General features: G+C 45.5%; 1 protein-coding gene across 3 annotated transcripts in view; it reads right to left on the minus strand.

The window, feature by feature from the left end:
* The window catches only part of ankzf1 (ankyrin repeat and zinc finger peptidyl tRNA hydrolase 1), a 96490-nt gene that overhangs the window by 29681 nt on the left and 53313 nt on the right, over window positions 1-13496 (minus strand). For all 3 annotated transcript variants that reach the window (XM_041201402.1, XM_041201403.1, XM_041201401.1), the window contains 3 exons: window positions 11994-12158; window positions 9741-9899; window positions 6731-7160 (listed from right to left, as the gene is read on the minus strand). In XM_041201402.1, coding sequence (XP_041057336.1) covers window positions 6731-7160; window positions 9741-9899; window positions 11994-12158 — 754 coding nt within the window. The remainder of the gene's footprint in view (window positions 1-6730; window positions 7161-9740; window positions 9900-11993; window positions 12159-13496) is intronic.

Consider the following 13496-nt stretch of genomic DNA (forward strand, 5'->3'; position numbering starts at 1 on the left):
AGTTGTTTTAATTTAATGTTTAACATCTCCAAAAGTGGTAGTGGAATTTTTACTTCTGATTTCAGTGCAAAAACCTTCTTGTAATAAAAATACAAATTACAAATCATTGTGATAGCTTGGCCAAGTTTCTCTTGGGATTTGGTCAGCCCAGCAATTACCACCTGCCATGTTATAACACTTTACTTACTCTTTTCCTTTTAAAATACCTGTAGAAAGTCTTACTATCTGTTTTTATGTTTGTACCTAACTTTCTCTCACACTCCCTTCCTTATTATATTTTTAGTTATTCTTTGCTGGTTTTTATACTCTGTTCAATCTTCTTACTTTTGCGGAACTGTACATTTTTCCTTTCAATTTTTAAAATTCTTTCACAGTATACGGCTGTATCGCTGGCTAGGCAAGCATTGTTATTGCCCATCCCTAATTGCCCTTGAGAAGGTAGTGGTGAGTTGCCTTCTTGAACAGCTGCATCAGTGGTGGGGCCAGTGGATGTTGAAGATAGTGGGTGGGGTGCCAATCAAGTGGGCTGCTTTGTTCTGGATGGTGTTAAGTATTGTGGGAGCTGCACTCATCCAGGCAAGTGGGGAGTATTCCATCATACTCCTGACTTGTGCCTTGTGGATGGTGGTCAGGCTTTGGGGAGTCAGGAGATGAGTTACTTGTTGCAGAATTCCTAACCTCTGACCTGCTCTTGTTGCCACAGTACTCATGGCTAGTCCAGTTCAGTTCTAAGTGCTGCTTAATAGCACTGTTGATGACCCTTTCCAACACTTTGCTGATGATTGAGAGTAAACTGATCAGGTGGTAATTGGACGGGTTGGATTTGTTCTGCTTCTTGTGGGAAGGACATACCTGGGAAATTGCCCACATTGTTGGTGTTAAGAAATAGAGGTAGTTTACGTAAGTTATATTTGTATTTGTGGGTGTTAGGAATGAGTTTTAGCTTTAAAGTTTGATTTGTATTTTGAATTTTAGTTTCACTTTAAAAGGTGCCTGCATTTCTAATGAGAGTTTTATGACTGCTGCAGCCTAGAAACAGGGATCCAGAGAGGCAGGTCCCTCTCACAAACACACACAGAAGAGACTAGAAACAGTAGTTTGATTTGGAAGCTGTTTGCATTCAGCTGGTTTTGAAAGTAGCTGCCAGGAAAGACTAGAGCAGAGGTGACAGATAGCCAGTCCCAAACTCAAGAAAAGATCCCAAAATCCAGGGGATTGGAACAGGAAAAAGTCCCAAGACAACCTTCTAGTCCAAGGGATCGACAGGAACCTGGAAAAGGTCCTGTTAAGTGAAGTTAAAAGTGAGGGGCAGAGAGAAAGGCTCCAAGAAAGGCTCCAAGCTTCAGATTTAAAGAGACAAAAGCTGCAGAAAGCAGATTTAATGTGAGTACAGCTTGCAAGAGGCCAGAAAGTCAAAAGAGATGGTTGAAGGTCTGTAGCTCTTTGCTATGGATATGTGAAGCAATGGTGTACTGTTGATGGCTGAATCAGTGAGAGAGAGCGTGTTGAAGACAGCTTGAATGCATGTGGTGGCCCAGGGGAGAGGAACATCAGAAGGAATTCGAAACCCTGGAGGTCAACCCTTGCGGAAGGTGCCCGAGAGGTAGCATCGGAGTGGGAGAAGATTCTAAAATGAGTTCTTGGAGAGTGGAGATTGGAAATGCTCATGTGAAAGACGGGATTCAGTGAGACTGGTTGGCTTGCGGTGTGACAAGCATCTGGGGGGAGTGGATGAGAGATCCATAGCATGGGATTGAGGTGACATCTACCACTTGGTTTCAGAGTGTGGTGTGCCTGACCACAGGTCACCTATTGGTTTACATGGACTGCGCACCTACTGTAAACATTAGAGTATAAGAGAGTTCTTGTAACTTGTGTTATCCTTACAAATCTGTATATATCTGTGAAGGTATAGTTGTGGGTGAAGGTGTATTGTAATATAGTTCATCTTTTCTTGTTTAATAAATGTTTTATGCTTCTGTTAAAAGTTCGTTAGCTGACTCTGTTCAGTAGCCCCTCTCACGTATCTAAACAAATATTTAAAAGTTAGGATCTATCAAGCTGGGTTCCACCCTGGAATCAGGCTTGTCCAGTGATAACCTCTGCTGGGGATCATAAGAGTTGGGTAGATGCCAGTGCTGTAGTTATACTGGAACAGCTTGGCTTGGGGTGCAGCAAGTTCTGGAGCACAAGTCTCCTGTAGTATTGCCGGAATGACCATAATATGATAGAATTTACCCTGCAATTTGAGAGGAAAGAGCTGGAATCAGATGTAACGGTATTACAGTTGAATAAAGGCAACTACAGAGGCATGAGGGAGGAGCTGGCCAGAATTGACTGGGAGATGAGCCTAGCAGGAAAGACAGTAGAACAGCAATGGCAGGAGTTTCTGGGAGTAATTTGGGAGACACAGCAAAAATTCATCCCAAGGAAGAAGAAGCATCCTAAAGGGAGGATGAGGCGACCAATGCTGACAAGCGAAGTCAGGGACAGCATAAAAGCTAAAGAAAGAGCATACAATGCGGCGAAGAGCAGTGAGAAACCAGGGGATTGGGAAGCCTACAAAGATCAACAGAGGACAACTAAATAAGAAATAAGGAGGGAGAAGATTAAATATGAGGGTAAACTAGCCAGTAATATAAAAGAAGATTGCAAGAGTTTTTTGGATATATAGGGGGTAAAAGAGAGACAAAAGTGGACATTGGGCCGCTGGAAAATGACGCTGGAGAAGTAGTAATGGGGAACAAAGAAATGGCAGAGGAACTGAATGGGTGCTTTGCGTCAGTCTTCATGGTGAATGACACGAGTAACATCTCCAAAGATTCAAGAGAGTTGAGGGGCAGAGGTGAGTATGGTGGCCATTACCAAGAAGAAGGTGCTAGGAAAACTGAGGGGTCTGAAGGTGGATAAATCACCTGAACCAGATGGATTACACCCCAGAGTTCTGAAGGAGATAGCTGAAGAGATAGTGGAGGCATTAGTGGTGAGTTTCAGGAATCACTGGAGTCAGGGAGAGTCCTAGAGGACTGGAAAATCGTTAATGTAACCCCCCCCTATTTAAGATAGGAGTGAGGCAAAAGACGGGAAATTACAGGCCGATTAGCCTGACCTCGGTCATTGGTAAGATTTTAGAGTCCATTATTAAGGATGAGATTTCAGAATACTTGGAAGTGCTCGGTAAAATAGGGCAAAGTCAGCATGGTTTCATCGAGGGGAGGTCATGCCTGACAAATCTGTTAGAATTCTTTGGGGAGGTGGGGAGCAGATTAGACAAAGGAGAGCCAATGGATGTTATCTACTTGGACTTCCAGAAGGCTTTTGACAAGGTGCCGCACAGGAGGCTGCTCAGTAAGATAAGAGCCCATGGTGTTGGAGACAGGGTACTGGCTTGGATAAAGGATTGGCTGTCTGGCAGGAGGCAGAGAGTGGGGATATGGGGGTCCTTCTCGGGATGGTGGCCGGTGACTAGTGGAGTTCCGCAGGGGTCAGTGTTGGGACCACAACTTTTCACTTTATACATTAATGATCTAGATGAAGGAACTGAGGGCATCCTGGCTAAGTTTGCAGATGATACAAAGATAGGTGGAGGGACAGGTAGTATTGAGGAGGCGGGGAGGCTGCAGAAGGATTTGGACAGGTTAGGAGAATGGGCAAAGAAGTGGCAGATGGAATACAACGTGGGGAAGTGTGAGGTCATGCACTTTGGTAGGAAGAATAAAGGCATAGACTATTTTCTAAATGGGGAGAGAATTCAGAAGTCTGGAGTGCAAAGGGACTTGGGAGTCCTAGTCCAGGATTCTCTTAAGGTTAACTTGCAGGTTGAGTCAGTGGTTAGGAAGGCAAATGCAATGTTGGCATTTATTTCAAGAGGACTAGAATATAAAAGCAGGGATGTGCTGCTGAGGCTTTATAAGGCTCTGGTCAGACCACATTTAGAATATTGAGAGCAATTTTGGGTCCCATATCTCAGGAAGGATATGCTGGCCCAGGAGAGGGTCCAGGGGAGGTTCACAAGAATGATCCCAGGAATGAAAGGCTTAACATATGAGGAACGTTTGAGGACTCTGGGTCTATACTCAATGGAGTTTAGAAGGATGGGGGGGGGATCTGATTGAAGCTTACAGAATACTGAAAAGGCCTGGACAGAGAGGAACATGGGGAAGATGTTTCCATTAGTAGGAGAGACTAGGACCCAAGGGCACAGCTTCAGAGTAAAGGGAACACTTTTTAGAACAGAGATGAGGAGAAACTTCTTTAGCCAGAGAGTGGTGAATCTATGGAATTCATTGCCACAGAAGGCTGTGGAGGCCAGGTCACTGAATGCATTTAAGAGCAAATTAGATAAGTTCTTGATTGGTAAGGGGATCAAAGGTTATGGGGAGAAGGCGGGAGAACGGCGGAGCAGACTAGATGGGCCGAATGGCCTAATTTCTGCTCCTATGTCTTACGGTCTAATGTTGTCAGGACCCATAGCCTTTCCAGTACCCAGTGTCTTCAGCCACTTCTTGGTACTGCAAAAACTTGATGCGATCTTTAACTTCCTTAGCCTTGAATGATGCGTTGTTCTCCTGGAGTCGTTCTTTCTCACTGGAGTACATCTTTACTGAGTGTCATGAAATATTTCCTTAAATATCTGCCAGTTCATCTCTACTGATTGACCCTTAACCTAATTTTCCAATTCACTTTAGCCAGCTCTGTCTTCATGCCCTTATAATTGCTTTTAAGTTTAAAACACTAGTCTTAGACCACTTTTCTCTCCTTCAAACTGAATGCAAAATTCAATCATGTTACAATCACTGCTACCTAGGAGCTCCTTCAGTATGAGGTCATTTATTAATCCTGCTTCATTACACGTTATCAAGTTTAGAATAGCCTGCTCTCTGGTTGGCTCTAGAACTTGCTACTCTAAGAAACTTCCGAAAATACTCTATGAACTCCTCCTCTAGGCATAACCTATGATTATTGTCGCACATTTCTCACAAGCTCCATTATATCTTCCTGTATACCCCGTCCTACAGTGTAGTCACTGTAAGGGATCTAAAAACTACTCTCGCAAATGACTTCTTGCCTTTGCTATTTCTTATCTCTGCTTAAAAACTGATTCTACATCTTGATCTTTAGAACTAAGATCATCTCTTGCTATCGTACTGTCATCCTTAATTAACCCCTTCACATTTTCCTAACTTCTTGTCCTTCCAAAATGTCATACCTTAAATATTCAGATCCTTTGTCATCTTGCAGCCATGCCTCTGTAATGGCTATCAGGTCAAACATATTTACTTCTATTTGAGCTGACAATTCATTCATTTTGTTATGCATGCTATGTGCATTCAGATACAGAGCCTTCAGTTCTGTCTTTTTACTGTTTTTGGAACCTCTGGCCTTATCTGCTGGCACACAAGTTTGTATGCTCTGTCTTTTTCTGCCACGCTCAGATTGTCATTACCCTCACTGCTACCTTGCTCTCTTGCCTTGTCCTTTCCCTGTAACTTATCACATCTTCCCTCACTTGATCCCTCCCCCTGCTATTTAGCTTAAAGCCCCTGTTACCGCCCTCGTTGTACGACTTGCCAGAACACTGGTCCAATCATGGTTCAGGTGAAGACTGTCCCAATGGTACAGCTCCCACTGTCTCCAGTAGAGATGCAAGTGTCCCATGAAGCGAAAGCCATTTCTTCCAAACCAAACTTCAAGCCATGCATTCAATTCTCTAAACTTATTTACCCTACGCTAATTTACTCATGGCTCAGGTAGTAATCCAGACATTATTACCTTTGAGGTTCAGCCTTTTAATTTAGCCTCTAGCTGCTCATACTCCCGAAGCACAACCTCCTTCCTAGTCCTATACATATTGTTGGTACCTAAGTGGACCACGATAACTGGATCCTCCCCTTCCCAATGCAAGTTCCTCTACAGAACAAGACATCCCAAATCCTGGCATCGAGCAGGCAACACAGCCGTCTGCACTCTCACTCTTGGTAACAGAGAACTGTGTCAATCCCTCTGACTATACTGTCCCCTATTAACACTACTTTCCTATTTACTCCCCCACCCCCACTTAAATGACTTTTTGTACCATGTTACTCTACGGTGCCAAGGTCAGTTTGCACATCCACCCTGCAGCTCCCACTTTCATCCATACAAGCTGCAAGAACCTCAAACCAGTTGGATAACTTCAAAGGCTGAGGCTCCTCCATTTCTACCATCTCAATCCCCATACCTGCCTCACTCGCAGTCACACCCTCCTGTCCCTGACCATGGACCAAATAAGAAGGCCTTAGTTTAAATGATGTGACTACCTCCTGGAACAAAGTGACCAGGTAACTTCCCACTTCCTGATTTTTTGCAGTTTCCGAAGCTCAGATTCCAACTCATTAACTCGGGGCCAAAGTTCCTTGAACCACAGACACTTATGCAGACATGTTTGCATTGGATCATACTGGCATCCTCCAACACCCACGTACTGCAGCTGCAACACATAACCTGCCCAGCCATCTTGTGTTTTAATTAACTAATTATTTTATTAATTACATATTAATTAATGCCAGATGTCTGCCAGTTCCACCAACCTATGTTCTTTCAGAATCTATCATTATCCTCCTCACATGCACCCTCAGCAAGGCCACAGAATCCTTCCTGAAGTCTGGTGAATTCCCAGAATTAGACACCATGTCCCCACTTGGGCCTATGCTGTGATTAAAGGTTTAGCCTGTATTAAGGGCAGCCTCACCTTATGGCAGGATCAGAGCCTGCATCCATCAGCAGACGGAGGATGGCTGGCTGACCAGCAGCTGCTGCCACATGCAGAAGGGTGAACCCTGCCTCATTTAGTGCTTCACACAATGAAGGCACTGTCACCACCGCAGGCCATGAAGCTTCCTTCGCAGGGGGTCCAGTGCCCAGTCTGTCTGGTGTGTAACGCTCCGCTCCCACCTTACTGTCTTTGCCGTGTCCCATTTGCCTGTGGGTCTCCGATCGTCGCTCCTGGTCTGTTTCCATTGTGCACTCAGCTGCCTCATTGGAACAGTCGGTCCGTTCAGAGCAGCCATGCTCTGTGTTGTGAAATAGGAGCATGTCGCACAGTAACTCCTGAAGATGCTCTACGTCTCCAGTCTTACATGCGGTGTACAACTCATTCATCATTCGATAATGCTCATTCTCTGGAAAATACAAGGCCTTTACTGTTATGCTATTGTGTTCCTAGCTGGCCTCCTACATTCTAACCCATAAACTTCAGCTGAGCCAACACTATGCTGCCTGTGCCCCAACTCAAGTCCCGATTGCCCATTAGCTCTATGCTTGCTGACCTACACTAGCTGCTAATTAAGCAACACCTTAACTGTAAAATTGTCATCTTTTTCTTCCATAGCCTGAGCCTATCTCTGTAATCTCCTCCAGTTGTTCAAACCTGGGATAGATATCTGCACTCCTCCAATTCTGGCCTCTTGAGCATCCCCAATTGTAATTGCTCTGCTGTTGGTGGCCGTGCCTTCAGCTGCATGGGTCTTGAGCTCTGGAATTCTATCCTTAAACCCCTCCATGTCTCTTTCTCTCTCTCTCTCTCTCTCCCCCCTTTACATTCCTTAAAAGCTACCTTTTTGACCAAGTTTTTGGCCAACTGTTGTAATACCTAGTTATGCATCTCATTTCTAAATTTTGTTTGTTATCACCCCTGAAGCACTTTGCGATGTTTCACTATTATAAAGCTGCTGTATAAATGTAAGTTGATGGTTTCACTTCTGTTCCTCTGCCTCCCATCTGTGACTTCACATATAACAAAAGAAAAACTCCCAGTAATGGAATTCATGTTCTGATGTGGATTAAGGGGTTAAATTATGAGGGCAGGTTGCATAGACTAGGCTTGTTTTTCCTCAAGTGTAGATTAAGGAGTGGTCTGATCGAGGTGTTTATGATGATTAAGGGGGTAGAACCTTCAAATTCGAGCCAGGCCATTCAGGGGTGATGTCAGGAAGCACTTCCTCACACAGAGGGCAGTGGACATCTGGAACTCTGTCCAACTAAAAACTGTTGATGCTGAGGGTCATTTGGAAATTTGAGGTTGATGATTTTTTATTGGGCGAGTGTGTCAAGGGATATGAAGCAAACCTGCAGATCAGTCACTGTCTCAGTGAGGAGGCTCGAGCAGCTGAATGGCCCATTTCTTTTTCTCTCACCAAGAAGAGAATGGACAGAATTGATTCTGCCAAAAAGCCTCTTATCATCGAATCAAAAGGGTACAGAGCAAAGGGGAGCATGTGCAGGGTAAGGAAGAACGTCAAGGTAAAAAGTTTTCATACATAGAGCAACTGAGGTGAGAAATAATATTTAAGTAAGACTGCACATAGTAAATGAGGTGAAAGAGGCTAATTAGATGCGTTTGTGGAGACAATGGCCAGCATTTGACCTTGATGTCAAGAGCAATCACTTTCACCTCACCTCAGGAGTTCAGCTCTTTTGCCCGTTTGAACCAAGGTTGTAACGAGGTCAGATCGGAGTGGCCCTGGCGGAACCCAAACTGGGTGTCTGTCAGCAGGTTATTGCTGAGTAAGTGCCGCTTGATAGCACAGTTAATGACCCCATCCATCACTACTGATGAACGAGAGTAGACTGATGGGGCGGTAATTGGCTGGGTTGGATTTGTCCTGCTTCTTATGTACAGAACATACCTGGGCAATTTTCCACATAGCCGGGTAGATGCCAGTGTTGTAGCTGTACTGGAACAGCTTGGCTAGGGGTGTGGCAAGTTCTGGAGCACAAGTCATCAGTACTATTGCCGGAATATTGTCAGGGCCCATAGACTTTGCAGTATCCAGTGCCTTCAGCCGTTTCTCGATATCACGTGGAGTGAATCAAATTGGCTGAAGACTGACATCTGTGATGCTGGGGACCTCCAGAGGAGGCCAAGATGGATCATCTACTCAGCATTTCTGGCTGAAGATTGTAGCAATTGCTTCAACCTTATCTTTTGCACTGATGTGCTGGGCTCCTCAATGATTGAGGATGTGGATACTTGTGGAGCGTCCTCCTCCAGTGAGTTGTTAAATTGTCCACCACCATTCACAACTGGATATGGCAGGGCTGCAGAGCGTGGATCTGTTCTGTTGGTTGTGGGATCGCTTAGCCCTGTCTATCACTTGCTGCCTATGCTATTGCTAAGCAAGTGTCGCTTGATAGTACTGTCGATGACACCTTCCAACAAATTGATGATGATTCGGAGTAGACAGATGGGATGGTAATTGGCTGGATTGGATTTGTCCTGCTTTTTGTGGGTTGTACATACCTAGGCAATTTTCCACATCACCAGTTAGATGCCAGGGCTGTAGTTGTATTGGGACAGCTTGGCTAAGGGCAGGGCTAATGCAAAATCCAGGGTCTATTTAATATTATTGGTGCAATGTTATCAGGGTCCAGAATCTTTGCAGTATCCAGTACCTTCCGCCTTTTATTGATATCACATGGAGTGAATCGAATTGGCTGAAGACAGGCATCTGTGATGCTGGGGATCTCAGGAGGAGGCAGAGATGGATCATCCACTCGATGCTTTTGGTTGAGGATGGTTGGATAGCTGGGTGATTGGGGGTGAGGGAAATGGGGTGGGGTAGGGGTCAGAGGGCAGGTGAGGCTCAGTACCTCACTGAGGGAGATCAGCTCACACAGCACAGCTGCGGATGGAGTCTGGGTCTTTCTTGCCGTGTGGGGTGTTGACTAGCAGGAATGTGGCCACCTGCTCTTCACTGTACCTTGTTCTGACGGCCTACCAGGGGTCACATGGGAATTTCTTGGTTGCTTCTTTTCCTGATCCCTTTCTCCAGTGGAGAATGGCCCAGTCACAGGATCAGCAGCTTCTGTACTCTCGGTCTGTGTAATCTCATCATCTTCCTCTTCAGAAATACCAGTAGCTACGCAAAGGAAACAGACACACGCTGAGACTTGGACAGAGAGTAAAGCTCCCTCTACATTAGAAACAGAGTAAAGCTCCCTCTACACTGTCCCCATCAGACACTCCCAGGACAGGTACAGCACGGGGTTAGATACACAGTAAAGCTCCCTCTACACTGTCCCCATCAAACACTCCCAGGACAGGTACAGCACGGGGTTAGATACAGAGTAAAGCTCCCTCTACACCGTCCCCATCAAACACTCCAAGGACAGGTACAGCACGGAGTTAGATACAGAGTAAAGCTCCCTCTACACTGTCCCCATCAAACACTCCCAGGACAGGTACAGCACGGGGTTAGATACAGAGTCAAGCTCCCTCTACACTGTCCCCATCAAACACTCCCAGGACAGGTACAGCACAGGGTTAGATACAGAGTAAACCTCCCTCTACACTGTCCCCATCAAACACTCCCAGGACAGGTACAGCACAGGGTTAGATTCAGAATAAAGCTCCCTCCACACTGTCCCCATCAAACACTCGCAGGGCAGGTACAGCACAGGGTTAGATACAGAGTAAATCTCCCTCTACACTGTCCCAATCAAACACTCCCAGGACAGGTAGAGCACAGGGTTAGATACAGAGTAAAGCTCCCTCTACACTGTCCCCATCAAACACTCCCAGGACAGGTACAGCACGGAGTTAGATACAGAGTAAAGCTCCCTCTACACTGTCCCCATCAAACATTCCCAGGACAGGTACAGCACAGGGTTAGATACAGAGTAAACCTCCCTCTACACTGTCCCCATCAAACACTCCCAGGGCAGGTACAGCACAGGGTTAGATACAGAGTAAAGCTCCCTCTACACTGTCCTCATCAAACACTCCCAGGACAGGTACAGCACAGGGTTAGATACAGAGTAAAGCTCCCTCTACACTGTCCCCATCAAACATTCCCAGGAAAATTACAGCACAGGGTTAGATACAGAGTAAAGCTCCCTCTACACTGTCCTCATCAAACACTCCCAGGACAGGTACAGCACGGGGTTAGATACAGAGTAAAGCTCCCTGTACACTGTCTCCATCAAACACTCCCAGGACAGGTACAGCACGGGGTTAGATACAGAGTAAAGCTCCCTCTACACTGTCCCCATCAAACACTCCCAGGGCAGGTACAGCACGGGGTTAGATACAGAGTAAATCTCCCTCTACACTGTTCCCATCAAACACTCCCAGGACAGGAACAGCACGGGGTTAGATACAGAGTAAAGCTCCCTCTACACTGTCCCCATCAAACACTGCCAGGACAGATACAGCACAGGGTTAGATACAGAGTAAATCTCCCTCTACACTGTCCCCATCAAACACTCCCAGGACAGGTACAGCACGGGGTTAGATACAGAGTAAAGCTCCCTCTACACTGTCCCCATCAAACATTCCCAGGACAGGTATAGCAAGCACAGGGTTAGATACAGAGTAAAGCTTCCTCTACACTGTCCCCATCAATCACTCCCAGGACAGGTACAGCACGGGGTTAGATACAGAGTAAATCTCCCTCTACACTGTTCCCATCAAACACTCCCAGGACAGGTACAGCACAGGGTTAGATACAGAGTAAATCTCCCTCTGCACTGTTCCCATCAAACACTCCCAGGACAGGTACAGCACGGGGTTGGATACAGAGTAAAGCTCCCTCTACACTGTCCCCATCAAACATTCCCAGGAAATGTACAGAACAGGGTTAGATACAGAGTAAAGCTCCCTCTACAATGTCCCCATCAAACACTTCCAGGGCAGATACAGCACAGGGTTAGATACAGAGTAAATCTCCCTCTACACTGTCCCCATCAAACACTCCCAGGACAGGTACAGCACGGGGTTAGATACAGAGTAAATCTCCCTCTACACTGTCCCCATCAAACACTCCCAGGACAGGTACAGCACGGGGTTAGATACAGAGTAAATCTCCCTCTACACTGTCCCCATCAAACACTCCCAGGACAGGTACAGCACGGGGTTAGATACAGAGTAAATCTCCCTCTACACTGTCCCCATCAAACACTCCCAGGACAGGTACAGCACGGGGTTAGATACAGAGTAAAGCTCCCTCTTTTACCTCCGCTCTGCATTGTCTTCTCCCCATGAACTTTCTTCTTTCTCCTTTTCCTTTTCTTTTTTGGGGACATATCAAATTCCCGGAGTTCCAACGTTCCCAGAGTTTCTTCCACCATTTCTAAGGCAGTTGGTAAATCAGCTGGATTGACAGCCTCTCCTTCACAATCTGCAGGACAAGAATATGATGGTGATATTTACAAAATCCAGGGAGTAATGACCAGAAAGAGAAAGAGATCAAGTCCAGCCTGTATCAAAAGACAGCGAGAGAGAGAGAGAGAGAGAGAGAGTACAGCCCCTCTGTCCAGAGCATGAGAAGAGCAGCCCAGGATGGAAGAACATGAGATAGTACAGCCCCACACCCTGTGTGAGTGAGTGACAGAGAGAGAGAGAGAGAGAGAGAGAGAGAAAGGGTGATGGAGAGAGAAAGGGTGACAGAAAGAAAGAGTGACAGAGAGAGAGAGTGAGAGTACAGCCCCTTTGCCCAGGGAGAGAATGTGTGTGTGTGGGAGAGAGAGTAATAACCCAGAGTTTGTGTGTGTGTGAGAGAGAGAGAGAGAGAGAGAGAGAGAGAGAAAGAAAGAGAGAAAATAAGAAAGAGAGAGAGAGAGAGAAAAAGAGTGTGTGTGAGAGAGAGAAAGTAAGAGAGTGAGAGAGATCCAAATTCATCTCACTGTCCTGCACTCTTTCCATGGCAAAGCATCTTCCTGTTTCAAATAAAAACAGAAAATGCTGGAGAAACTCAGGTCTGGCAGTATTTGTGGAGATAGGATCAGTTAATATTTCAAGTCCAAAAATGACTCTTCAGAACTCTCTTCCATAAATGACAATTATTGCCAAATCAATTGTTACTTTTAATCCGAGACTGACAGATTTCTAATAATCAAGGGCATGAAGGAATATGGGTTTTGAAGAAGTCAAAACATTCACTGTTTCTCACCAGACATGCTGTCAGACCTGTTGAGTTTATCCAGCATTTTCTGTTTCTATTTGTTTTAAATACCTATTCAAATCTGCAGCCAGGTATCCCATACTTAAACAACCATCTTACGTATCTTCCTCTAAACCCTAAGTGGCAATTTTAAATTAACAAGAAAGAAACACTATGAGACATCCTTAGATTGTGGAAGGTGCTAAAGTACTTTACAGCCAATTAAGCATGTTTCTGAAGAATAGACACCGTTTTAATGGGGTGATCTGACCCAAGTTTTCAAGATATTCAGGGGAGCCGAAACATGGAAAATAGGAGGAGGAGGTCATTCAGCCCTTCGAGCTGCTGCACCATTCAAAATGACCATGGCTGATTCTCTATCTCAATGTCATAAACCTGTTCTCTCCCCGCACCCCTTCATGCCTCTAGACTCTCGAAATCTATTTCCTTTTTAAATATATTCAGTGACTTGGCCTCCACAGCCTCTGTGGTAGAGAATTCCACAGGTTCACCACCCTCTGAGTGAAGAAATTTCTCATCTCAGTCCTAAATGGTCTACCCCATATCCTGAGACTG

This window comes from Carcharodon carcharias, chromosome 12, assembly GCF_017639515.1.
Source record: "Carcharodon carcharias isolate sCarCar2 chromosome 12, sCarCar2.pri, whole genome shotgun sequence".
Taxonomy (NCBI): Eukaryota; Metazoa; Chordata; class Chondrichthyes; order Lamniformes; family Lamnidae; genus Carcharodon; species Carcharodon carcharias.